General features: G+C 44.5%; 1 protein-coding gene across 2 annotated transcripts; it reads left to right on the forward strand.

Annotated features, from left to right (window-relative positions):
* The first annotated feature begins 3,288 nt into the window (after window positions 1–3,288).
* Window positions 3,289–27,034, forward strand: flot2a (flotillin 2a). Of its 2 annotated transcripts, none has more exons than XM_030792488.1 (11): window positions 3,289–3,437; window positions 10,206–10,287; window positions 14,978–15,068; window positions 20,350–20,473; window positions 20,866–20,984; window positions 23,286–23,399; window positions 23,977–24,096; window positions 25,567–25,781; window positions 25,945–26,128; window positions 26,507–26,656; window positions 26,983–27,034. In XM_030792488.1, the coding sequence occupies exons 1-11, from the start codon at window positions 3,389–3,391 to the stop codon at window positions 27,019–27,021; spliced, it is 1,287 nt and encodes a 428-aa protein (XP_030648348.1). In that variant the 5' UTR covers window positions 3,289–3,388; the 3' UTR covers window positions 27,022–27,034. The 2 variants fall into 2 exon arrangements, with proteins under 2 accessions (XP_030648348.1, XP_030648347.1); XM_030792487.1 differs by lacking the exon at window positions 14,978–15,068 and adding an exon at window positions 15,805–15,895.
* Window positions 27,035–27,236: the final 202 nt, after the last annotated feature.

Below are 27,236 nucleotides of genomic sequence, written 5' to 3' on the forward strand. Positions count from 1 at the left end.
CTAACCCTGTCAACCAAGAGTCATTAACACATTACCCATCCCCTAACCCTGTGAACCAAGAGGCATTAACACACTACCCATTACCCAACACTGTCAACCAAGAGTCATTAACACATTACCCCTGCCCTAACCCTGTCAACCAAGAGTCATTAACACATTACCCATTACCCAACACTGTCAACCAAGAGTCATTAACACATTACCCATCCCCCAACACTGTCAACCAAGAGTCATTAACACATTACCCATCCCCTAACACTGTCAACCAAGAGTCATTAACACATTACCCATTACCCAACACTGTCAACCAAGAGTCATTAACACATTACCCATCCCCTAACACTGTCAACCAAGAGTCATTAACACATTACCCATCCCCTAATCCTGTCAACCAAGAGTCATTAACACATTACCCATCCCCCAACACTGTCAACCAAGAGTCATTAACACATTACCCATCCCCCAACACTGTCAACCAAGAGTCATTAACACATTACCCATCCCCTAACACTGTCAACCAAGAGTCATTAACACATTACCCATCCCCTAACCCTGTCAACCAAGAGTCATTAACACATTACCCATCCCCTAACACTGTCAACCAAGAATCATTAACACACTACCCATTACCCAACACTGCCAGCCAAGAGTCATTAAAACATTACCATCCCCTAACACTGTCAACCAAGAGTCATTAACACATTACCCCTGCCCTAACCCTGTCAACCAAGAGTCATTAACACATTACCCATCCCCTAACCCTGTCAACCAAGAGTCATTAACACATTACCCATCCCCTAACCCTGTGAACCAAGAGTCATTAACACATTACCCATCCCCTAACCCTGTCAACCAAGAGTCATTAACACACTACCCATTACCCAACACTGTCAACCAAGAGTCATTAAAACATTACCCATCCCCTAACACTGTCAACCACTGTCAAGACTAAACCAGTTCACCTTGGTGGTGCGCAGACCAGCGCCGGAACGAGTTTCAAAGTAGGGGGGCAAGAACACGGGGTAAACCCAGACCTGTAGGTGGGTCCGCTGGTATCATTCTCTCTTTCTTAATTCTGGCAGCTAAATGCACCATTTTCCCCGCAGACAGAAACGGAAACCCTAAAGGCAGTGGTGTAACCAGGATGTCATAGCGTATGCTACATCGCAACTTCGCACCTTCCCCTTAAGTTGATGCAGTCAAAACTGTCAAAACACAGACACCGGAGCTGGAGCCCTGAACGTATTTTCAGCGTCTAGGGCAGCTTCCTTTAGATGGAATTACAAAGGAATTGTGCTTTACAATCAACTAATCTCTACTGATCGTTCCGATGTCCCAAATCAACAAAACACATTGCGCAGCCAGTGTACGCCTCGCACTTCTTCTTAAACATTATCACGTTACGTACCTTGCGATGGCACTGAGTGACATCATAACCGGGAGTCAAACATTACTGCTAAAACAATGTGAGTCAAACATTACTGCTAAAACAATGTGCGTTGTGCTGGCGATGAGCTCCTTGGCTTACTAGCGAGAACACGTTTCTGCACAAATCAACAAGACTGTACATTAGAAGCAAGCTAGGTTACCGCTGCAGTGGTGCAACTTCTCTCTCCGTCTTTTGGCATAACGTGGACGGTGTTGATTAACATGGATATTCCGAGAGCCAAAGGTCCTGCTTCCGGCGCTCCAGGTGCGGACTGGTTTTATATGATTCTTAACGATTTCGCAAAAAACAAACAAAAAAATGCAGCAATATGTCAGTGAGGCTATAGGTTCAAAGTGTGATGAATTAATTGTGGTTTATTCGGTTGCATTTCGTTGTGTGACTGATTTTACCAACTGCATTAGTGCTGTGCAAAGTTACAGGTGCGCTCGTTGATAGATCCCCCCCCCCCCCCCTACCTCGGGCTTCCAGTGGGGAGACCTGAGGTCAAGCGAACCCCGGCCCCCTCCCCATCCCGTACCTCTGAGTGGGAGACCTTCCCAGGCAGTAGGCTTGCCTAGCTCACAAACTAGAGACAGGGTGCCGACCCCTACAAGGTCAACTGGCTCACACGGTGACATGATATCATTGACGTGACACACAAATAGGCGACAGAAAAGCGATCGCGCAAATGCACGCACAATTCCGAATCTTTTTGTGTGGGCGCCCCGTGAGTATTTCAGTAAGTCAGTATTTAACTGTCCGTTTTGGACAATGCTTTTAATCATTAAACCTCAACGGTTTTGTTTGTACTGCGCGCGTGTGTGTACTGGCTTACTGGGTTCCGTGTTTTGTTTGATTTCAAGTAGTGGCACACTGGCCAGTGGTTGATTCTCCAAAGTCATTTGTGTGCTATTGTGTCTTGTTCTGGGAGCAAGCAAACTGTTCCAGTTACAAAAAAAAAAGAAAATCAGAAGAAGGATATGATGTTTAGTGTATAAAAACAGTTAAGAGAGAGAAACTGGAATGTGAGGTACTCCTCTGCTGAATTTACTGTAACTTTATTGTATTTTACTCACAGATCAACACAATGTAGGGTATAATACGCCTCTCTGTCAGAGACGAGAGAATATTGGACGTGGCAGCAAATGAATTTCCCAGATTTAAAAACTGTTGTCATTCCGTACTGCCCATTAGCAGGAACGCAAAAAAGCACAGTCGACGCATTGCAACACGTAAGGCAAGAGGAAATATTAAACGGGACCAAGCGAAACTGGGGTTCAGGAGAAGCCGTGACATCACAGGTACACCACACACAAACTGTAATCCATTCGCCTCTAGGTGGCAGTAAACTACAACGAAAACGGTCCGACGTGAGGCGTCACAACCCAATACCACAAAATACATGGAGTAAAAGTGGACTTGTGTAAGTACAACATTATATGTTGAGACGAAAAAAAAAACCCACCCCAAAACAAAGCATAACTGTCACCGAACACGCCCTCATGCCCCCAAGCCCTCAGACAACAGCACACTGTCAATGTTCAAAAATGTTGGTTTTATATGAACCATTTTAAGAAGAGCACAGAGTGTTCTCACAGCTGCAAAACCTATATATTTGAAAGAAACCGTTTCACTGCGACGATCCGTGCCCTCTAAGGGTTAAATCCATTTAATTACTTCTTTGATCAGTCTAATTAACTTGTATCTCCTCCGTTCTCATGACACGGAGGGAAGCATGAGCTAGTTCGGGAACACCCCCCTCTTCTCCCCTCCCCCCTATTTTGCGCACTGCACAATGAAATGAAAATAGGCGGGGACGTGTCGGAAACGTCGCTGGAGTAGGAGTGCTTGTCCCAACTTCGAGCAACGAGACGTGGTTGTGGATTTTACACCGCTGTTGACGCTTTAGCGCTTTAATAACCGTCGAATTTGTGGGCTGTTCGGTAAAAACGATCTATTATGGGAAACTGTTACACGGTTGGACCGAATGAAGTTCTCGTGGTGTCAGGTATCAACCGTCTTTCCTTCCCTTACTTTGGCTAAACCTGTAGGACCGTTTTCTTCATTTAATTAAGAATTCGACCTAGAAAGAACAAATAAGAAGATTTTGATATTTATAATTTCGTAGAGTATTATTAGTCTTTAACGTGTTGGCAGTGCTTTTACAAGGATTAGGTTTTCAAAATAACGATGACACTTCGCAATTGATTTCCTTCGGTGTGTGGTGGTAAATATGGTTGTATTTAGAGATTAAAACGCATATGGTTGCAGTATTGCAGGGAATTTTTCGTCAGTTTGTTTGTCCGTTCAACCACAAGGCTAGTCCCATTCCCACAGACAACAGTAGTAGATAAACCCCCATTTCTATCAAGAAACGGGTGTTCTCACTGATAGCGACGACGAAGCATTGAAAGATCAGGGGAGATCGATAAATGATGATTTTGTGGACTTAGCGTTAACGGTATAAAGAAGCAAAGAATACAAAATGCTCTTGTTCTTTTTATGCATTTGTTGCTTATATAAAAATGCAATGCAATGTAAGCAGTATTGCTGCGAGGAAACGCAAAAAAATTGTACGAGTGTTGGAGACACACAACGAGCATATAACGGCAGGTGGTGACGTCAGGAGCCAAAGTGGATGGTATTTTTACCAAGTGTCATTTGATTCCTACAGTTGACAATCGCCTGAAAGATGCGTGACTGTTAGATTCCAGGAATAGCGAGTGAGCAGTACCTTTGCCAGTAACAAAACAGTGTAGAGATAATTTGATGGCAGAGAGAATCCGTTTGACCTCAGGTATTTTTCGGCTACTTCACTTCTAATTAAACTGAAATCTTGATCGCGCTGCAAAGCGTTAGGGAGCGTAAGTGCACAGTAAATGTGCTTTTAATGTAAATTAAACTTAATGTATGTAAATTATGTTTTAATGTAAATTAAAATTAATCAGCGTGTCACTCTGTAATGGACATGAACAATTGTATATATCCGCATCTGTAGCTTGGCTAAAGGACATTTCTAAGAGATAAGCTCCGCATCTAGGGACAATAATGGAAATTGTAACCAATACGGTGGTTTTACCGTAGGTTCAGTAATGACACACTTCTGTAAGACACTCAAATTGGCAGTTGGGCAAAAATAGAGGCTGTAAGGAATCAGGAGATCACATCTTGAGCTCAAAGGTCAGTTGACTTTGTAAGATTTATTTAATTTGCCAAAACACTTTGCTGCACACCAAACGCGCTTCTGCATTCGGCGGAGTCGCTCTGAACGTTGGTGCTGTACTGAAATCAGGGATTATATTATTTCATTACCTTGATAAACCCAGATACTGACTACATCAAACCTTTCCCAGACATATGACAATGAGTATCTCTCAACAGTGTAGTTTTATATTATCCGCCGTAATTTTGAATCAGTTTGTCACACCCATTAGTGTCTAGGTGAAGAGACACCAATGTGAACAGCATTGGGATCTCAGCAGGATGGTCCTGAGACGTCATTTTTTGTGTGCATTAGAGAGGAAGTAGGTCAGTTTGGCACAGAGTGTACTGAGAGGCTATCTGAATATGATTATCATGCTGACTTAGGCCTCGGTATTTCATCGTTCGGGTTAGTTCTGTGAACGTTTTCAATTCCACAATTTGCGGGCGTAGTTACAGTATTCTGAACGCGCAGAAAGACGGACAGAAATTGTCCGTTAGCGTTGCTACGCACGCAAAAGTCTGCTTTCTGCACGGCAATGAAGAAGTCGAGTCAAAGGCTTGTGGTTTTCAGGGAAACACAGCAGCCGTTTACACAGTAGAAACTCATTTCCTTTTGGCCCCATTGCATCGACGCACAGAGATTTATTCCACAATTGTGACCATTGTGTTTTGGTCGCGTCTCTTTAGATTATGTCTGAAGTCCAAATTCCTTCCATTCTACGGATCGGCAGTTACACGATCCGACTCCAACCTCCGTGGGCCCCAGTTGTTTCATTGACACACAGTCTTTTTCCGAAGCTATCCACTGTGCAAATATTTGAGATGGTTAAGTGCTTTAGTGGGACAGACATATTAATTAAAGCGTGAGAGCTTAAACATACATTGCTTTATGTTTATCGTTTTATTGGCCGGCGTAAGAGGTAAACTGGTGTGTGATAGAGGCTTGAGGTAGTCATCTGAGGCATTTGATTTTTGTGCCAGCCACTCCCTCCCTCTTTCAGTCTCTGACGAGTGGATTTAGCTCCAGTGATCTCTCTGAACCAGCGACGGAGCACAGCCATGCTCCCCTAATCGGGGGGGGGGGGGGGGGGGGTCTCACTGCCAGTCTCAGAAATGATTCATGTGTCCTATATTTTCAATTTTTGCTTCTTTAGAATGAAAACAAAATGAAGATTACACTTCATTGATTTTTTCAGAGGAACAGTTATCCAAATAACATTTAGACCGAATCCTAAATAGCCTACACCCTCAGTTAAACAGCAGAATAGACTTATACATATGTGTGTGTATGTGTGTACATACACACACACACACGCACATATATATATGGTCTACATATATATATATATATATATATATATACATACACGGTACGTACCTCGGTTTTGAGGTCACGGTTCGGTACGGTTTCGGTACAGTGCAAAAAGACATGCGACACATGAAATTTCCTTTCATTTAATATGAATTTACTTGTAAACTTATAAACTTGCACAAACTTGTAAACAATGGCAAACTGTCCAAAAGTTCCAGTTTGCTCTCCACTCTGTTTTTTCCTTGTACCGGTAATATTCACATTTGATGATGCCATCTCAAATGAGTAATCATCGATATTCAGATTTGGATGATGCCGTCTCAAATGAGATCATGTTCGACGTACTGCCAGCTACATACCCGATTTCAGTTTAACAATGCCGGCACGCCGCCTTCGTCTTATCCACTTGCCTTTGCCCATTGCTACTGTAGTTTACTGGAAAACCGAAATGTTCCCAAACAGAGGACCTAAAGGTCCCCAAGTTCTGGCTTTGCGGTCGCCATACTTACGAGGTTTCGTCATTGAACATGTGCTAATTCAGTTGCTAAGTTACGACTCCGTTATGAAATCGGCGTGGAAACTGAGTTTTTAATTTTAGTTCTGCATACATAAATGTAGAAGAGAAGTCTTACTGTATCTTGTTAAGTATCATTTTATTCGCTGACGTTTCGGTTGATCAGCACATAAAAAAGTTATGCAACATGAGTGGTTATAGCGAGACTATATTCACCCGGATCACAACGCGCGCCGAACAGAACATCCTGTACCAAATATGTGTTCCGTAACACCCCTAACAGAAAATATAGGCCTACAGCTTTACAACTTGACAACTTTAAACAGAATAATAATTTCAGGATTTACATGTGTTATGTTGTTAACTGTGAAATGAAAAATGAATTTTGTTACATTAGTTACATAATGAGAGCTCAACAGGTTGCACCTGCAGCGGTTTGGCAGCGGGTTGGGGGTGGGGGGCCTGGACGTTTGTATCGCGGTTTCAATCTCGTTCTCGTTTGCAGAACCGTTACACCCTATCTGTCTATCTATCTATCTATCTATCTATCTATCTATCTATCTCTCTCTCTCTCTCTCTCTCTCTCTCATATATATATATATATTTTTAGCCTTTATCTTTTTATATGTTGTTCTTATGGTCAGCGGTACTTGGCTGGGATACTTGGATATAGAGCAGACATGAAACTCTGTAATCTGCTGATCTGAGCTTTGTGGTTATGTTGTGGAGATGACCAGTGCCCTCTTGATGTGTCTGAAAGAGGAAGATGTCTGTCCGTGCCTTTAATGTTCAAGTGCTTTTGTAATGCTTAGTGGACCAGATCAGAAGCGTACATGTCAAAGTCTTCAGTAAATGGACCAGGGAACTGATTGAGCAAAAAAAAAAAAAAAGGATGTCCCCAACAAATCACTGAAGAGCATTCACTAGAGACAGGAATTCATTCTGTCTGTGGGAATTAAATCTAACAGTTCTGTCTTGCTCTTTGAGTTTCCAACATTGCACCACAGAAACCTGCTAGCGCGCTTATCGACTAATCGTGGTAGTTAATCACGCTTAAAGTGGTAGGCACTTTTCAAACTCTGCAGTTGCCTTTAAAATTCTTTTTTTTTTCCTTTAAAATTCTAAAACTCATTTTGCATTTAAAAATCTCTCACTTTTCCTCGAAATCCAGTAAGGTTCACAATGCAATGCAGAGAGAATCTGATTAGGTGTGACTAAGTTTGCACAGTTCTACTCCTCATGCGTCAGACGGCCTAACGGGTCATGACAGATCTGAGAACATTGTGTCCCACCTCAGATGTCAGGAGGATTACTCTCCTCTGAGAATGAAGAAAGTTCATCTACGGATGAAAAAAGCGTTCATTCATAAAGGAAAAGCGGGGGCGAACCGCTGTGAAGCATGTCGTCTTTTTTTTTCCTGTTTTGTGATTTGTTCCTTTTTTTGTTTTTTGTTTGTTTTTTTTTTCCATTTCATCTACACGGGCAGACACTTGGTAATGTACCAAAACTCCAATCCAGCCATCTCCCCTTCTCCTGCTCTGGAGCAGCTGCAGTCAGAGAGTGGGTCTGTCTGTGTGTGTTTGTGCGGGGTGATCTATTTCGGCAGTGTTAATGTATGGGGTGGCATACCGTGAAGGTTAGGTATGGGAGGCGTAGTTTAATTAGTGCAGTAGTTTTTTTTTTCTCTTCACCATATATAGCTTTTCCTAATCATGAAGGAGTGGAGTTAACGTGGGCCAGTGTTTATGTGGAGGGATTACACAGTATACTGTAATCCGTTTACAAACAGATGCGGATGAATTGATGCAGGGAGTGAAGGCATGGTGTGCGTTTTGTGAGGTATGGTGAATTACGAATGTATTCTGTGGAGTTCAACCGGGAGATCACGGTGCAAAATGAAACCTCAAAGGTCAGCAGCCTCACCCTCCTGGGTTCTTTCTTTTTTTTTTTTTTTTTTATTTCAATGGTGCAGTCATTATAGTCAGTCAAGTTTTTGCTTGTGCTTCAATCTCCAAAGCCGCAGGCAGTTCAGTGTCTGTCTTCTCTGTGTCTGCAAGCTCAACTCATCTGGCAGCAACAGAATCAGTCCAAAGAGTTAGGAGAGAGAGAGAGAGAGGGAGAGAGGGAGGGAGAGGGAGGGAGGGAGAGGGAGGGAGGGAGAGAGAGGGAGAGAGAGAGGGAGGGAGAGAGAGAGAGAGGGAGGGAGAGAGGGAGAGAGGGAGGGAGGGCAAAGCAAAGCAATGGACTGCACTATAATAATCTGCTCTGCATTATCTGGGTTTTATCTGGCCTGTGTGTGTGTGTGTGTATAAGAGAGAGAGAGAATGTTTCCTGACAGCTGAGAATGCCACTGTCTGATAAAGTTGTTATGCTCACTCAATCTGGCAAGCAGAGAGCGTGTGTGTGTGTGTGTGTGTGTGTGTATTTATGTATGAATTATGTATGTACTTGTAATCTGTGGTGGTTGAATTTTTTTTTTTAGCAGTGCAAAGACACGTAACATTGGTGTTTATAGCGTGAAGATAAACGTGAGAGGAGCAGAGAGAGGGCGAGAGTTCCCTCCTCGCATGCGATGTCGGGTTAGACGACCAGGTCGTAGAGGAACAGTACCTTTCAACAGAAGATAGAGACCTCATCGTTGTAGGGTGGGAGAATGAGAGACGCGTCGCGTGTGGGTTTTCATTTCCTATTTAACTCTTGCCAGGCAAACCCAATTCACACTGAGCTCGGAGCAAGAGTAAATAAAGCTTCACCACAAACATGAACGTGAACAGTAGGCTTGGCTGCTGTAAACATGAACAGTAGACTTGGCTGCCAGAGAGAGCTGGAACTGACAAAATAAGGAAAAGAGGGTCACTTCCTTTTGAATTCAGAGCAAATTTTTAGACGTTTTTAATTTTTTTTTGTTTTTTTATCAATGACGTGCATCTTTTATGCAATTTTATGCTTTAGTACCTGTTTCTCTACCGCGTGGTGTTTCTGTTTGGAGCGGACACGTCTTCATAATGTCACATTTCACTCGACTTGGCCGACGTCTCTGCTCCTGTCTGCTTTCACCAGAAAAAAAGCCTGGGTGTTGTGGTTTTTACATGCTGGAGACTGAGTCAGACAGAAAGGGGATTCTGATTGGTAACCTAGTTTTGTCTCATGCTGTGGGGTTTTTTTTTTGGTTTTGTTTTTATGCTTTGCGGTTTTTGAGAGACGGAAAGTTGTTTGTGGTTTTGGTTTAGATAAACAACAGTTTGGTTTCCACACAAATGAAGACTGTAGGAGGGTCAGGTAGAGGCTGTTTATTCACTGTATAAATCCATAGACGTTAATCAAGCGTTTCTGACGTCCCGTTTGGTAAAGTGGGAACAGAGGGAGGAGGTGTGTCACTGCTTTCATTGTTATGAAACGGGGGGGGGGCTTGACATTTGAATGAGTGTGTTTTAAAAGTCGCTTTTCTTTTGACGCTGTGCATGATTAAAGCCGTCTGTTTGTAAGAGTCTGTTCTCATTTGTTATACCAACGCCACCCCAAAAAAAAAAAAAAAAAAAAATAGGATCAGAAATTGGTTACAAATTCTATTTTTACTCCCGTACGAGCTTAAAATACCGTCACATACATAGAGAAATTTTTTGAGGGATTTGGGGGCGGGCGGGGTGGGGGGCGAGGGTGTCGTGTGACACTGGGACAGAGATCGCTAAACTGGGTGTGTCAGGCGGAGAATGCATGTTAATTTTGTCCCTTGTGTGTCTCCGTAGGGGGCTGCTGTGGTTCTGATCAGAAGACCTACACGGTGGGCGGCTGGGCCTGGGCGTGGTGGCTTATCACCGACATTCAGAAGTAAGACCGCGCTTTTCCTTCACTCACAACAATCTCTCTCTCTTATCGCTTCACCGTTTTCTTTTTTTTTTTTTTTTTCCGTCTGTTTGTTTTTAAATCGTCGTTCACCATCAAGTTAAGTCTCATAAAACCCATTGCGTTCGCTCCATCATGAAATCTTAATTCTGTAATCCCAAACCATTATTATTTGTTTACTTATTTTTTTGAATGACAGCTAAGTTCATTTCTTGTCTCATTTCCAAAGATGTATCATCATCGTCGTCATTGTCATCACAAACAGACTTGCATTGTTTTTATTGCACATCAGGAGCCTCTTAATAAACTGACAAAGAGAATAAGACAAACAAACATTATCCCTCACACTTTCCCAGTCAGTACAGCTCCTCCTAAAAGTGGAATGATTTAGCAGGAACAGACGTAAACCCCGGAGCTCTGGGTTTTTTCGGTGGTTCTCCTTCTGTAAGCCATAGAAGGGTCTGAGTGAGTGTTACACTGTCTATCAACAAACGCTCCGTCATCCTGACAGCTCAGGCGGCCAGACCAGGCGTCAGCGAACAGATACCACACTGGAAAAACAAACACAATTATCCATACGCCAAGGATGAGATCCACCGCAGTTTATCCACGGATGAGCCACGCCCACGTGCATAAGCAAGCCAAACGGCCTGACTTACACCCACTACAGACAGACAGACAGACAGGCAGTACCGTACAGTAACTTCTGTCTGCCCTAATGAAAGCCAAAAGGCCTGACTTACACCCAGTACAGACAGACAGACAGACAGACAGACAGTACCGTACAGTAACTTCTGTCTGCCCTAACGAAAGCCAATCGGCCTGACTTACACCCACTACAGACAGACAGACAGACAGACAGACAGACAGTACCGTACAGTAACTTCTGTCTGCCCTAACGACAGTAGCAGATTCAAGTGTCTGTAGGCATTACATGTGTCTTAATTCATTTCACTGTAAGATTGGATTTCAGGAATTTGTGCAACAGTGAGTTGCATCAGGTAGGTATTTCATGTCGTGCACAAGAGGAGGGGACAGAGCTGTTTTGCAATTGGAATGACAGTGTTTCCGGTTATTCTGAAGGTTTTGTTTACATAAAGTAAAATAGAGAGTAGATCCACAAATATATTTATATATTAAAAAAATTCAATTAAAAACAGTTCAGCCCTGCTAGTCCCTTGGTTATTTCATCCATAACATCGCCATGTTCCATAATTTCAAATCTGAAGTCATTTGAAATTTTTATATTTATTTATTTACTTATTCCATATTATACCTCTAATGTAATGAAATTCTGCATTGTTCAGCTTGCTTTTCTTTTGTTTATTTTCCTGATGTTTTTCTGCTTCTGTTTTCTCTCTGTCTGTCCTTCTAACCCCCGAGAGTACCTTGTTGAAGTAACCTGTGTCTTTCTCTCTGCTGTGTTACTCTGGGATTTTACGCCTGGTCCTCCACACAAAACACCTCAGCCCTAGCACCCGAACACCGGACTTTAGCTTACCCGAACACCGGACTTTAGTTTACCTGAACACCGGACTTTAGGGTTACCTGAACACCAGACTTTAGTTTACCTCAGGCTTGGTAAACTAAAGGTTTAGAGGAGGTAGCATCAAATAATATAAACCAACAGTATCCCCATTCGACAGATTTTGACAAAAACTGACACTATGCACAAATGACAGGGATGAGCTTGATAGGGAAATTGGTTCAGTGATAACAAAAAACATTATTTACTCATCGCATAAATAAACGAATGAGCGGATAAATGTATGTTAAAAAAAAAAAAAAAAATCAAGAAGCCCTTTTTGTTTGGCCGTGGTGCTCCTGTAGCCGCTGTTGCGTGTTGTCGTGTCTTTTGCTGCAGACCCAGTGCATGGGATATTCCTTCGCCTCTCGTTTCCTGACAGAGTGCTGGGTAATATCATTAGCCTCTGCCTCCAGTACCTCATTGATCTAATTCCCTGAGATGGAGGTTGAGGGAGATGCTGTGTGTCTCTCTGTATGGCCCGTCTCCAAACGCAAACGTCTAGCCCAAGGGGTGTCAGCCCTCAGATTTAAAAGCTTCACTCTGTCCTCTTGATTCAATAATTTGACAGGGGGAAAAAAAAACAACTCTTCAAATATAGGACCGCGGTTTCATTATAAATGTTATCTCTACTCGGGTAGGTACATAGGCTTGAAATCTCGCCATGAACGCGATTAAACTTTAAAAGGGTTTTACTGGGAACGGACAGTGAGGGAGAGGGAGAAACTGGGCGTGGCAGGTGTGAGTCTGCCTTTCTTCTCTCCTCCGTGATTCTCCATAGGGCCGTAAGCTGATTTTATTGTTTAAAAAAAAAAAAAAAATGACCAGGCGTCATTTGAAAAGCCACTCAGATAGCTGAACTGTGGTAATGGATTCTGGGGAAGAAGAAGCCCTCCTGTCCCAGAGCTTGGGTTGACCTTCTGTAGTGAAGCGGTGATGGATTTAAAGGGGAAATGGACCATTCAACTCTCAGTGATTTTTTTTTTTTTTCTCTTGTAGTATCTCAGTATACTGATGTTTGCCAGTGTTTTATGGGCTTACGTTTTGAAAACTGTTTTATGTATTACTTACAGGGTTTACTGAATGAAGCTAGCTTTAGGTTCTGTTTTTAAAGACCAGTGGGAACAAAAAGAAAGACACTGCTTTATCCTGCCTCCTGTGGGAGTGGATCACTCAGAAAACATTCAGTGGCCAGAAAATAGGTTTTTTTTTTCGTTTGATTATTTTTAGTATTTTTCCCCCTTTTTTAATATTAAAAATAAATCAAATTCTTTAGAAGTTTACTGTCAACACAGTCACCTCTCGTAGTGGCTCAGTGTTTGGTTTTAGAGACTGAGTTAGATACCAGTAAACGCTGTCGAAAGAAATCACATTAAGTAAATACTAAAGCGTCAACTTCCCCTTTAAAATGGGCTTTTTGGATTCAAGCTGAGTAATTTTGTTCTGAAAGCCTAAGCTGACCACAGAATCAGTAAGATGCGTGGTGATTATAAAGCCCATTGACCACAGACAATGCAGAGTGCAGCTCTATGGCCTCAGATACTGAACAAACTGCAGAGCGGGTTAGTCTGTGTGGCTGTGTTGTGAACAGTGCTGCGATGAGCTATTTCAGTGGGAGCTTTTTACATTCTATCTGTGCCTGTGTATCAGGTCATATACATGTTTAATGTCATGACTTCAAATGTATTAAAATGTCATGAGTCATATGGAATAAATTGTCCTGTGAGTGGATGAGGTGGTTTTATTTGTTCCAGCCCTAAAATAGCACTGTATAAATTAGCTAATGCACCGCTGGGCTAATTTATTTTCCCCTTCGTGCCGTGATCAGAAAAAAAAGAAAATGGGGGGGGGGGGGTGGATGTATTGGAGGTTGCTGGCAGCAGTCCTAATGCAGTGTCATGGTCCTGAATCAGAAACACTGCAACACACACATAGAGACACACGCACTAACACACACACACACACAAATACACACCCTAACACACACACACACACACACACACACACACACAGATAGATGGATAGAAGTGTGGATTTTTACCTTTTATTTAAGACAGGTGCCCTAAGAGACAGATTGTCAGGTAGCCCTAGCGTGTCTTTATGGAAGTTCTGCTACGTGCACAGGTGTAGTTTTACGGGACGGCAGAATGAAAAGGTTGTACTGAGTGTTGGAGCGTTAGTTCTACCCATGCTGTTCCATACCGCTCATATGTCTGTGGTTGTAATTTGGATCTGAGGGGTTGGAGAGCGTCATTGCTCTCTGTTTTATTGGATTGGCTTCATTTAAAAGAGAGAGAGAGAATATGTATGGTTGTCAATAGTCATTTGTCATTTTAAATTGTACTCTGAAATCTAATGTCACATTGGCTGGAATCTGATATCGATTGGACCTATTCTGTTTGAGAGCTGAATGTGAGCTCTGTGCTTGCACTGATGCAGATATATGATCAAAAGTCTCTATGACTCTCTCAGTGTGGTCTCTGTGTTTGTCTGCTATCAGATTTCTTACAGAGGCTTTGTCACCCAGAACTGCCAATGCCAGGAGTCGTTCAGTGCTTTGTCTGTGCCTTCCTGTGGCGGTAGCTTGTCACGATAACTTCACATAGCTTGTGTGTGCTAGTGTACATGGGGGGTGCGTCGTGTGGGGGTGGGAGGGGGGGGTTAGCAGTTTTGGTGGAAACATTCCATCGTGTTTGCCGTCTTTGGATGAGGTGGTCAGGAATGCCGGCTAAAATTACAACAGCTTCAACCTGGCTGACATCCAGACGTACACCTGCCTCGGCGGGGGGTGGGGGAGGGTCCTTTCCTTGTGCAGGTTGTTGAAACTGTGTGTGCTAATGTGTTTCTCTCATTAAAATGCATAATAATTTAATAACATTTGCTAATGAGGATGGACGGAGCCTGAAGTTATACAGAAATTCCAGGTTGAAGCAGTGAGTGAATCCTGATTCCAGTCTTGTGGATGGAAATGGAAATGGAAATGGATGGTTTCATGTTAATGAAAATCCTCTGTCTTCTTAGCGTTTCCTCCCTGAGCCTTTTGGACCTCCTAACCTCCTCCACTCTGATACTGTTAATGCGTTTATAATATGTCCTGTCCTGCTTCTCCTGTTGCTCCCTCCCTCCCTCCCTGCCTGCCTGCCTGCGTAGACTGTCTTTGGAGGTTATGACCATCCTTTGTCACTGCGAGAATATTGAAACGTCGGAGGGTGTCCCCTTGGACGTAACAGGGGTCGCGCAGGTAATACTATGCCAACAAAACAACAACAACAACAACAACAACAAAAAAGGGCAAGGTCAGGTTAAGGCTGAGGTGAAAGACACCGTCAACATATGAGGCTAACAGGAGTGTGTTCAGCTAATGCCGCGTCACTGTTTGTTTGTGTCCGTTTACTTCTCGTCTTGAATGTTTTTCTCCCTCTGCAGAACGAAGGGGAGAGAGAGTGAGCTGTCACTAACCTGTGTTAAAGCTTTGGCTATCAAACTGCAAACTAACACACTGGTCCCATTTGGCATTGACCGTTGGGTTATTACAATGAATGTTGCAATGCTAACAGATTTAGCCACGGGGGGGGGGGGGGGGATGACCACAATGTAACCATCACGTTGGCTAAGCAAAGAGCTCCGCTCATGATCACATAGATTGGCACAGGCTCTAAGTGTGTTCTGGAATTTGATGGTTTAAAATTGACCCTAATTTGGATAACAGGTCTCGTTAGCATTCAAGCAAGCATTCAGTTTACAACTCATGGTCAATGGAGTTCATCTGTCTGGAGTGAATGGAGTTTTTTTTTTTTTTTTTTCTTTCTTTCTTTTATTATTACTCCTCCAGTCAGATTGTTTGTATATATGTTCTATCCTTTGTTTTCTTTTCTTTTTTTTTTTTTATTCGTTTTGTCTTTTGCCTTCCTTCCCGTTCCCTGTGGATCGTGCCAAAGTCTTTTGGTTTTTTGTTTTTTCTTTTGCGATCTCCACAGGTTAACCCTTGAGATTATGACCCTGCAGCCCAAGTGTGAGGATGTAGAAACAGCCGAGGGGGTTGCCCTAACTGTCACTGGGGTGGCACAGGTAACTCTCCTCCCCCTCACCTTCCCCGAATGCCCCTCTTACGTCTCCAGGCACGGTCAGACTCCACCCCCCCCCCCCCCCCTCTCCGTCCCTCCCTCCCCCTCCTCCACCCCGACTCCCCCGTCTGTCTCTTCTGTCGACCGGCTCAGGTCTCGGGGAATGACCTGAATGACAAAGCCACTGTCGTGTGTCGCTCCTCTAGCCAGGCTGAAGGTCGGTCGCTCTCACACTCCGGTTAAACAAACGGTCGTTCAGTTCGTTCTCTGGCCTCCGTTCGGTTTTACGTCCCTAAGGCTTTTGGCGAAACTTTGGTCTGGATGATGTGATCTCATACGTCAACAGCGGTATTTCATAGCTGCTCTCGACAAAACAGGGAAAAAATTCACTTTTAAACAAAATTTTTTTGTAAAGTAAATTTTCCAAAGTGTCTCTGCGTAACGCAAGATGTTTGAAATGATGGGAAGGATCTCTGCGTCGTCCGCATTGCTACTTGGAACCCCTTGAAATAACAAAGTTTAGGTGACATTTTTATATCACTTTTTACCTTTGCTGCTCGAAGTGCAAGCAATATTGCGACTCCCATCCTTTGAGTGGTCAGTGATTTCATACGATGAGACAGTTTAGGTGCAGTCTCCTCAACCTGCTTAACTGTTGTCCTTTTAGAGACAGTCTGTTTAAAGAGTAAAGAAAAATACAGCTGATTGCATTTCAACACATTCCAATAACGCTAAAAAAAACAAAAACCCTCTCTGCAAATGTGAGATACCAGTCTATGCGAGTTTCTCCTCAGTTTCTTATTTATGTATGTGTTCAGCTAGGCAGTTAGTTGAACTTAACCACAATTTGAATGGAATCATTAATCAATATGCTGAAATTTAAAAAGAAAGAAAGAAAATAAAATGGTGTTGGCACTTTGTTTTGTTTCAGATACAAAACACTGAGGTGCTGCTTTGGCCGTGTCTGTCTATCGCGTTTAAATTGAGTTTTCTAGTTTGCTGCGCGATGTGTTAATTGGGTAATGTCGTTAGAATAGCACTCGGCCTCGCGCAGCAAACTAGAAATCAGGGCCGGAGTCAGATCAGTGTCTGGAACAGGGCTGAACGGAGTAACTGTGTCACCGACCTTCATGCCTGTTTAGAGAGAGTACAGTTCAGTGTTCTCTTTTCTCATCTTCTGGGGTTTTTTCCCGTGGGGAGGGGACAAGGAAACTGAATGAGGTCTGAAACGTCCTTTCTTTCTTTCTTTCTTTCTTTCTTTCTTTCTTTCTTTCTTTCACTGTTTGATTTTGGTTTAACTACACTCAAAATTCTTCCAACCACCCTTTTTATCCCTTAGTAGCCTGGTTGTCAACTTGACAATGAAACGATTGTTCCACTAAGAGGCCAGTGCCGTACTCTGTCAAACCCTAAACCCCTCATGTACCCATCTGATTGGTCGAACTCGAGTCTCTATGACTGTTTCCATAGAGATGGGAGTTCTTTGTGTCTTACTTTACAGTCTTCAGTGATACACCCAAATGCCATCTGAACAGTGCCCTGTGTTTTGGAATCCAGAGCGTTCTGTTCTGACTTCATGGTGTCTCTATAGGGTGTTTCATATATGTGTTGAGTATCAAAATAGATAAATAGAAAAATTCAAGGAAAAAAGAAAACAGAGAGATGTTTTCGTCGCCTAGACAGTTGTCAAATTCAAGGACTTGGTTGTCTCAAGGCTGTTTTCTTAGGAAAAAAAAAAAGGGGGAGAGAAAGAAAGAAGAATAGTTTTTATATTCTGCCTTGATAAAATTACACATAAAAAATTAAAGTCCGCCTTTTGTTCGTCCTCTCATAAACATTTTTTTTTTTCGTCCTGGCTCATCAGATTTTAGGAAAAACACGATTAATAATGAAAGACAGGCCCTTGAAGTCTTGGAACACACATTAGTCATTTTAGTTGTTTTTTTTTTTTTTTCTTTTTCCTTCTCCTCACGGAGTCGTGGTTTTGTTTTGGTTTGCTGATGTTCGTTCCATATTCTCCACAGAGCATGCAGTGATAATGTTTGGCCTGTTGTTCATGAATGCACAGGCTCCGCACGCAAACGCTGGCCTTGACATGGCTCCCCCTGTTGACTCTAAGTGGAATTACACCCTCGTTGGTTTGTTGGTTGGTCTGATTGTTTGACTGTTGGTTTACTGTGGCCCACTTCCAGTTCAGAACATAAGTGCTTACTTCCTTTTGTGTTCTGCTGCTCGAATTGGAACATTCAAGATACACGGCACGTGCCGTGGACCGATCCGGTCTTTTCAAAGGTTCAGGCGACGTCACATTCTCACTGGTCATGTTTCTCAACCGGGTTCATGTTTAGGCTAATGTTATTGCTTGTTAAAGCTCATGTCCGGTTAATGACCGTAGCTGCGTAAAGCTAACATGCTAAAACAAGGGCGAGTAAACACGGCGAAACGTGTTCTCTGAATTGGATTTGGGCACGTGAATCTGTCTGGTGCTCCCCCTGTCTCGTGTACATTTGCACCCCAACCTTGAAAATGCAGTGACCCACCCCTTACCCCCCATCCCCCCACCCCCTCTGCACAGCCCCAGTGTGGGTGTTGGTCTGCTGGGGAAAGACAGTTCGTGACCACCTCCAGCTGCTTTTTTCCCCCACTCCCCCTTTTAAAAAAAAAACAAAAAAAAACGAAAAAACAGCTTACTCTCTTTCCTTTTTGCAGCAGCGGCGAGCGAAACGAAACCTCTTCGTCTTCTGAGAGATGCGACTGTAGACATTTTCACGACATTGTTGATTCTCACTCAGGGAACATTTATGCTTGTGGAATGAGAGGATGAGAAACTCCAAGCCGAGCAGATCATGAATCTGTTTCGTTTTTTAGTCAGTGATTAATAAAATAATAGTGTCAGCGGGGGGGGGGGGGGGGGGGCACAGACCAGTAGCCAGTGAGACCAAGGGTTTGGCGGCTCTCTCCCAGCGAGACCACGAGCGAAAACACTCGACTCCACAGCTATTCCAGAAGCACATGACCTCTGTCAGGGCCAAAAATAACATCACCGTGGAAAGAAAGAGGACCAGATAAATGAGTAAATCCGGAGGGGTCTCTCGCCGTCCGCGTCCAGGGGTCGGCCCTGGACGTCGAGGCGCCGCGTCTGAAGTCTCATCTACGACCCTTACTCTTTTAGCCCTTATCAGATTTTTCAGTCAGAATATAAAACCCCTCCCGTTTTGATCTGGTCCCGTGTCTTAGCACTATCAGAGAAGAACCAGACTAGGGTCAGTGCTCCGGCTAGCGGCCTGGGCTTTCTCATTCCTCACAGGAGATGTGTGTTATTTTACTCTGCGTGTTTAGCGGAGCGTCGGGGTCTCTTCCTCGAGCTGCCCGTCCCTCCTCACAGGACGCGGCGAACGTTGAGACAGCCTGTTTCTCTTTCTGAGCGTGATCTGTTTGGAGTGAAATGGCCAGGCCCTTGGTTTGATACAGCACAGCTGCATGTAGTGTTCCCCACAAACCGAGCAAAACTTGTTTACTTTGAGCAGATGCTTCAGTCTAAACATGAAGCTCAATGAGAGAGAGAGAGAGAGAGAGAGAGCAATTGTGACAGCCTTTCTGAAATAGTCTCAGAACCGATTAAAATTCAGGAAAGTTTGGGAGTTTCGGGGACAGCTGCCTCTGTAGTGTTTACTTTATGACCACTTCAGTGTTTCTGTCATATTTTTTTGTACACTTAAAACCTTGAGATGTTTGAAGGTTCTCATGCTTCAGAGTTATGGCCCCTCCTCTTCTCTCTCTCTCATACACACACAAATACATTTACAGTCAAGTCAAAACGAAAAAAGATGATTGTGGAATAAAATTTGTATTTGAAATGATTATTTGGCGCGACGTCCTAAAAATCACAAAGCGTGTTGTGTGTGCTTTGTGTGTATTTGCTCTTTTCTGTGGGAGAAGATGAGGAGAGGTGGTAGGCAGATGTGCTGTATGTAAGAAACCTCTAAATGTCCTGACATCACAAACAGGTTAAGAACTGCTTAGATAGTTCATACGTTTACAGTGAAGTTAAGATAGACAACAAATGCAGAAAGATACTCTTCCCCATGGTCAGTTATTAAATAAGGAAAGAGTATGAAGTGCATATGCCTTTTCTATTTACATTCATTCGTATAATAGCAGTTTTACTACAAATCTGTATCTGTGCATGTATGTCTGTTGATGTGTCTGTGTATGTTTTAGATGTGTGTGTGTGTGTGTGTGTGATGTTTGCAGGGCTGTGTAAGTGTGTACATGTTTAGATGTGCCTGTTTGCAGAAGTTGTGGATGATGTGGCAGTGTAAGCGTGTGTATGTTTGTGCTTGTTTGTTTGTGTGTGTGTTCGTGTTTGCAAGAGTTGTGAATGCGTCAGTACGGCTCAGCATGTCTGCTCCCTCTCTCTCTCTCTCTCTCTCTCTCTCTCTCTCTCTCTCTGTCCAGGTTAAAGTCATGAATGACACAGAGCTGCTGGGTTACGCCTGTGAGCAGTTTTTGGGTAAATCGGTGCTGGAGATAAAAGGCGTGGTCCTGCAGACTCTGGAGGGACACCTGCGCTCCATCCTGGGTGAGTCTGGTTCTCAGATGTCCCAGTACCGCGCGTCTAGTGGAAGCGTTTTCAGTTTACTGGCCTCAAGCCATGCAAGCACATTTTCACACACACACACACGCTAGGTCCAAATGATGTTACTTTGCTTTAGAACGGATTTACTCAAATGAATAGTTTGTTTGGCAGGATGTGTGTGGGAGTGATGATTACCCCTGGATTTACTCTTGACTGGTTTATCTCCTCTTCGCCAGTGTCTGCCGTCTTTTTGTTTTATTTAGTTTTTTTGCTGTATTCATGCTAATCGGCCTTTCACTCGCCACTCCTTAACTGATCCCAGACCAGCGTGACTCTCAGAGAACGGCGTGTGTTCTTTACCCCCTGCACTGACCCCAGGTCTGTGATTTTTTTAGGCACACTGACAGTGGAGCAAATCTACCAGGACAGGGACCAGTTTGCCAGACTGGTAAGGGAGGTGGCAGCGCCCGACGTTGGCAGAATGGGCATCGAGATCCTCAGCTTTACCATCAAGGTACTCACCGCACCTCCACGGGGAGCGTCGACCTCTGAACCTCCGTCCCTCTGCGCGGAGCATCGACCTCCCGCAGACGGCAAATCTTGATCTGTCTGTCTTTGGGGACGTCAGAGACCTTAAATGCTCTTACGTTTTTCTCTCACATGGCAGCTGGCACACACACCCTCTGGTGTCTGTGAGACAAATAAAACCGAAAACATTTGCTTTTCACGCCGTGAGCTGCGTATAGTTTATATGATGATGTAACGCTTGGAGAAGATCGCTATTCTTACAATACAGGCACTGGACTGAAGGCAACGGGAACATTAGAATCAGATGGGTGAGATGTTTCAGATGAAAATCTCACAGGAGTGAGGTAGACTGGGACAGGCATAACAGAGGAGAGAGGTAAACTGGGACAGGAATAACAGAGGAGAGAGGTAGACTGGGACAGGAATAACAGAGGAGAGAGGTAAACTGGGACAGGCATAACAGAGGAGAGAGGTAGACTGGGACAGGAATAACAGAGGAGAGAGGTAGACTGGGACAGGCGTAACAGAGGAGATAGGTAGACTGGGACAAGCATAACAGAGGAGAGAGGTAGACTGGGACAGGCATAACAGAGGAGAGAGGTAAACTGGGACAGGCGTAACAGAGGAGAGAGGTAGACTGGGACAGGCGTAACAGAGGAGAGAGGTAGACTGGGACAGGCGTAACAGAGGAGAGAGGTAGACTGGGACAGGCATAACAGAGGAGAGAGGTAAACTGGTTCAGGTGTAACAGAGGAGAGAGGTAGACTGGGACAGGCATAACAGAGGAGAGAGGTAAACTGGGACAGGCGTAACAGAGGAGAGAGGTAGACTGGGACAGGCGTAACAGAGGAGAGAGGTAGACTGGGACAGGTGTAACAGAGGAGAGAGGTAGACTGGGACAGGCATAACAGAGGAGAGAGGTAGACTGGGACAGGCATAACAGAGGAGTCAGGTAGACTGGGACAGGCATAACAGAGGAGAGGGGTAGACTGGGACAGGCGTAACAGAGGAGAGAGGTAGACTGGTTCAGGCGTAACAGAGGAGAGAGGTAGACTGGGACAGGCGTAACAGGAGAGAGGTAGACTGGTTCAGGCATAACAGAGGAGAGAGGTAGACTGGTTCAGGCATAACAGAGGAGAGAGGTAGACTGGGACAGGCGTAACAGAGGAGAGAGGTAGACTGGGACAGGTGTAACAGAGGAGAGAGGTAGACTGGGACAGGCATAACAGAGGAGTCAGGTAGACTGGGACAGGCATAACAGAGGAGAGGGGTAGACTGGGACAGGCGTAACAGAGGAGAGGGGTAGACTGGGACAGGCGTAACAGAGGAGAGAGGTAAACTGGGACAGGCATAACAGAGGAGAGAGGTAGACTGGGACAGGCGTAACAGAGGAGAGAGGTAGACTGGGACAGGCATAACAGAGGAGTCAGGTAGACTGGGACAGGCATAACAGAGGAGAGAGGTAGACTGGGACAGGCATAACAGAGGAGAGAGGTAGACTGGGACAGGCGTAACAGAGGAGAGAGGTAGACTGGGACAGGCGTAACAGAGGAGAGAGGTAGACTGGGACAGGCATAACAGAGGAGAGAGGTAGACTGGGACAGGCGTAACAGAGGAGAGAGGTAGACTGGGACAGGCGTAACAGAGGAGAGAGGTAGACTGGGACAGGCGTAACAGAGGAGAGGGGTAGACTGGTTCAGGTATAACAGAGGAGAGAGGTAGACTGGGACAGGCGTAACAGAGGAGAGGGGTAGACTGGTTCAGGTATAACAGAGGAGAGAGGTAGACTGGGACAGGCGTAACAGAGGAGAGAGGTAGACTGGGACAGGTGTAACAGAGGAGAGAGGTAGACTGGGACAGGCGTAACAGAGGAGAGAGGTAGACTGGGACAGGCGTAACAGAGGAGAGAGGTAGACTGGGACAGGCGTAACAGAGGAGAGAGGTAGACTGGGACAGGCATAACAGAGGAGAGAGGTAGACTGGGACAGGCATAACAGAGGAGAGAGGTAAACTGGGACAGGTGTAACAGAGGAGAGAGGTAGACTGGGACAGGTATAACGGAGGTTGGGGTCATTGTTCTGTGTGAACAGGGGGGAATGTAATATGAATGTGAGAGATGTTAGGAGGATAGAATTTGTGTTTTCTGTTTTTGTTCGTGTGGTTCAAAGCATAGAATTACCCTGACCGGATCTCTCCTTTTTTTGTGCGCTTGGTGTGTGTTGATGTGGATGTGTGTGTGTGTGCGTGTACATGTCTGTACGTGTGTGTGTGTTTTCCCTCCTGACAGGACGTGTATGATAAGGTGGACTACCTTAGTTCCCTGGGAAAGACCCAGACGGCCGCGGTGAAGAGAGACGCAGACATTGGAGTGGCAGAGGCAGAGAGAGACGCAGGCATCAGGGTAAGAGAAGGGGAAATGAGAGCTGGACTGTAAACTGGATTCAGTGTAAGTGTGAATCCGGTTCCATATAAAGAGTCCTGACTTTCAGTAGAGCGGTTGACAATTCACACTGTTAGTGAACCGTGTAGTGATGAAATCCACAGGGTCCTTTGCCCAGTTGGAGGAGAGTGGTCAGTTTCATTCCGTTTGGATCATTTTAGTTCCTGTGGTTTGTTACCAAATACATTCATTTATCTGAATTAGATTTTTATGTACACTACAAACAATATACCTTTGAAATCATTGTCATTGCAACAAAATATCAGTAAAATTATTATTGTCAGAGCAGAATACTGTTACGACTGAGATAAAATATCAGTATCGAGTTGTGGGCAGATCGTATGTGTGAATATTGTGATAAGCGAAAATGATTATCAGTGGTTGAATAGCAGGTGAATTTATCAGTTCACAGTCCACAGGATCTGCCCTGCCCTCTCTCTCCATCATTTTCCTCATCTTTCATCCCATCTTCTCTCTCTCTCTCTTTCTGTCTCTCTCTCTCCCTCTCCCCCCCCCCTCTTTCTCTCTCTCTCTTCAGGAAGCTGAGTGTAAGAAACAAATGATGGATGTGAAGTTTTTGGCGGACACGAAGATGGCGGATTCGAAACGCGAGCTGGAGATGCAGAAGGCCTCCTTTAACCAGGAGGTCAACACAAAGGTACAGTCATCAGCTGCCAACTCAGCATAACCCCATTTACACGTGTAATCAGCATTTTGTGAATCTGTCTTCAGAGCGTCACCTGACAGCAGTATGTGAGAGAAGAAAATGATGATTTCAGAGGCTGTTTTGTAACAGGTGAATTAAAACCTGACTGTGCTGTGCTTGAAAGGAATCTGGGAAGCACAGCTGGAACCTGAAGATGAATTTATGGACAGTAACTGCAATAACAGAAAATGTGCTTATAAAAATCTTCCCACTTCTCCAACTCTCACAGCAACAACAAATAATATTTATAACGATAAAGACGAGGATAGTTTTCTCCTTCGGATTTTCAAACGACAACATGGCTTCGTTTTATGTTGCGCTAAGCCTAATCGAAGAGCCAAGAATGCAGTGTGGTTATAAAACTAGTTAATATTACTTTGGAAGAGAAATGGGGACCAGTACAGTCCACATAACAGAGTCTGTTTTCACTCACAAACTGTAGCCCTCAGACAAATAAGTTTGACTGTGTGCAGTTTTCATCTAAGATGAAAGATCATTGTTTTACACTCTCTTCTCTTCTCTTCTCTTCTCTTCTCTTCTCTTCTCTTCTCTTCTCTTCTCTTCTCTTCTCTTCTCTTCTGTTCTCTTCTCTTCTCTTCTCCTCTCTCTCTTTCTCTCTCTCTTTCTCTCTTTCTCTCTCTTTCTCTCTCCCTGCCCCCCCTCTCTCTTTCTCCATACATACATTCGTATGGTCACTGCAGTATTTTAACTGGAGTATTAATATCTTCATATCAGCCACAGAGCACAATGATAGTGTACAGAAACTGAACTGTAGACCACAGGAGCAAAAGCTGACACCAACAACCAGTCCAAAACCACGTCAGTTTATCGAACAACCAGTCCAAAACCACGTCAGCTCCGCCTTTTTCGATATGTTGTAAACAAAACGCTACGATTTTCACAGAGTGCTTTTTGCGTCGTGTCCTGCCTCCTGCACGCTCGACCCAGGTCCCATCCCTCACCTAAACCAAACGGAGGATTTCCAGTAGGTGAGAACACGTCTGACACGGACAGACTCCTGTTGTGTGCAACATGTGTGAAAGGGAAACTTCGGACAAAATGCGAGTCTGATTCTGCGGACATAGTCCGCAGCGCAAATGTGAAAACAGCTTCTGATTGCGCCCTCTGCCTCTCTCTCTCCCTCTCTCTGTCTCTCTCTCTCTCTCTCTCTCTCTAACTCTCTCTCTCTCAGTTCAATTCTTTTTTAAGCTTTACTGTGATATTGCCACAGCAGATCATTCTTCTGACACTGCATGTTAATGGTAAACTGGGGGAAGACAGCACCAAACTGTAAGGAAACAGGAAAAGTAACAAGGAAAACAGTAACAACGTAATGGGAGATAACTAATAACAGCAACAACAACAACAATAATAAAATGTTTATTTATCTCTCTCGCTCTCTCTCTGTCTGTCTGTGTGTAGAAAGCGGAGGCCCAGTTGGCCTATGAGCTGCAGGCGGCGAAGGAGCAGCAGAAGATCCGATTGGAGGAGATTGAGATTGAGGTGGTGCAGAGGAAGAAGCAGATCACCATTGAGGAGAAGGAAATCGACAGGACGGACAAAGAGCTCATCGCCACGGTCAAACGACCCGCAGAGGCCGAGGCCTATAAGATGCAACAGCTGGCAGAGGGACAGAAGTGAGTTGGACAAGAAAGGGGGGGGCGGGGGGCGGGGGGTATTGTACATATTGTACTGTGTGCGTGTGTGTGTGTGTGTGTGTGTTCCTCTTTGTGTGAAACACAATGGCGTAGCACACCAGACGCTCACAGCTCAGCCGTTCTCTCCCGTCCCTGTGTTCAGGACTAAGAAGGTGCTGACGGCCCAGGCGGAGGCGGAGAAGATCAAGCGGGTGGGTGAGGCGGAGGCTGGCTGTATCGAGGCAGTGGGCAAAGCAGAGGCCGAGAAGATGAGGCTGAAGGCAGAGGCCTACCAGCAGTACGGCGAAGCCGCCAAGACCGCCCTGGTCCTGGAGGCACTGCCCAAGGTGGGTGGGGGAATCAGGGTTACTGGCTCTGCGAGGGATAGAGGTGGGAGGCCGGAGGTGGGGGGCAGAGGAGGGGGGGGGGGGGCATTTGGAGAGGTGGGTTATGGGTAGGCTTTAGTTGGGATTTTAGCCTTTTTCTCCTCTCCCCTTTTTATTGTTCTCTCTCTCTCTGTCCTGTCCTGCCTCTCTCTCTCTCTCTCTCTCTCTCTTTCTCTCTCTCTCCTTTTCCTCTGTGCTTGCCGTGCTGTATGGCTGTCACTGTTTTAGACTCTTACAAAGACGTCAGATGGTGGCTTTTAATAAAAATCCCTCTATTCTTGGCCACTGAATGACTCTGTGTGTGTGTGTGTGCGTGTGTGTGTGTCCTTGCGTGGGCAGATTGCTGGCAAGGTGGCGGCTCCTTTGTCCAGGACCAATGAGATCGTGATTCTGAGTGGGGATGGGAACCGTGTGACCGGCGAGGTGAATCGTTTATTGGCTGAGCTGCCTGTCTCTGTGAACGCCCTCACTGGAGTCGACATCACAAAGGTACCGGAAGGTTCTGTGGATTGTAGTCCTGCTTGAACCGAATGTCAGTCAAATGTGTGTGTTGACAGGGGAGAAATTTTGAGGTTATGATTATAGTATGGTATGATTTTATAATTACGATATGATTTTATGATTATGGTGTGATTTCGTGATTACGATGTGATATGATTTTATGATTTTGGTTATGATTGTAGTATGATTTTATAATTACGATATGATTTTATGATTATGGTGTGATTTCGTGATTACGATGTGATATGATTTTATGATTTTGGTTATGATTGTAGTATGATTTTATAATAATGGTATAATTTTTGCCTCCCCAGATGCCGCTGCTGCAGAAGATGGTTAATCCCCAAGCCTGAAAGCTGCTGGATCCTGACTGGGTTCAGACTGGGTTCAGACTGGGTTCAGACTGGGTCCTGACTGGGTCCTGACTGGGTCCTGACTGGATCCTGACTGGATCCTGACTGGGTTCAGACTGGGTCCTGACTGGGTTCAGACTACTGTAACATGCACTCACACATCAGCTGCCTTCAGCAAAATACACTTGAAAAGCAAATGTTTCCTCTCCCTCCTT

The sequence above is a fragment of the Chanos chanos genome, chromosome 15 (assembly GCF_902362185.1).
Source record: "Chanos chanos chromosome 15, fChaCha1.1, whole genome shotgun sequence".
Taxonomy (NCBI): Eukaryota; Metazoa; Chordata; class Actinopteri; order Gonorynchiformes; family Chanidae; genus Chanos; species Chanos chanos.

Coding starts and splice junctions, on each gene's coding strand:
- flot2a (XM_030792488.1), top strand. CDS start 3,389: ATGGGAAACTGTTACACGGTTGGACCGAATGAAGTTCTCGTGGTGTCA. Junction 20,474..20,865: donor ACACCTGCGCTCCATCCTGG/GTGAGTCTGGTT, acceptor TGATTTTTTTAG/GCACACTGACAGTGGAGCAA. Junction 20,985..23,285: donor TCCTCAGCTTTACCATCAAG/GTACTCACCGCA, acceptor CCCTCCTGACAG/GACGTGTATGATAAGGTGGA.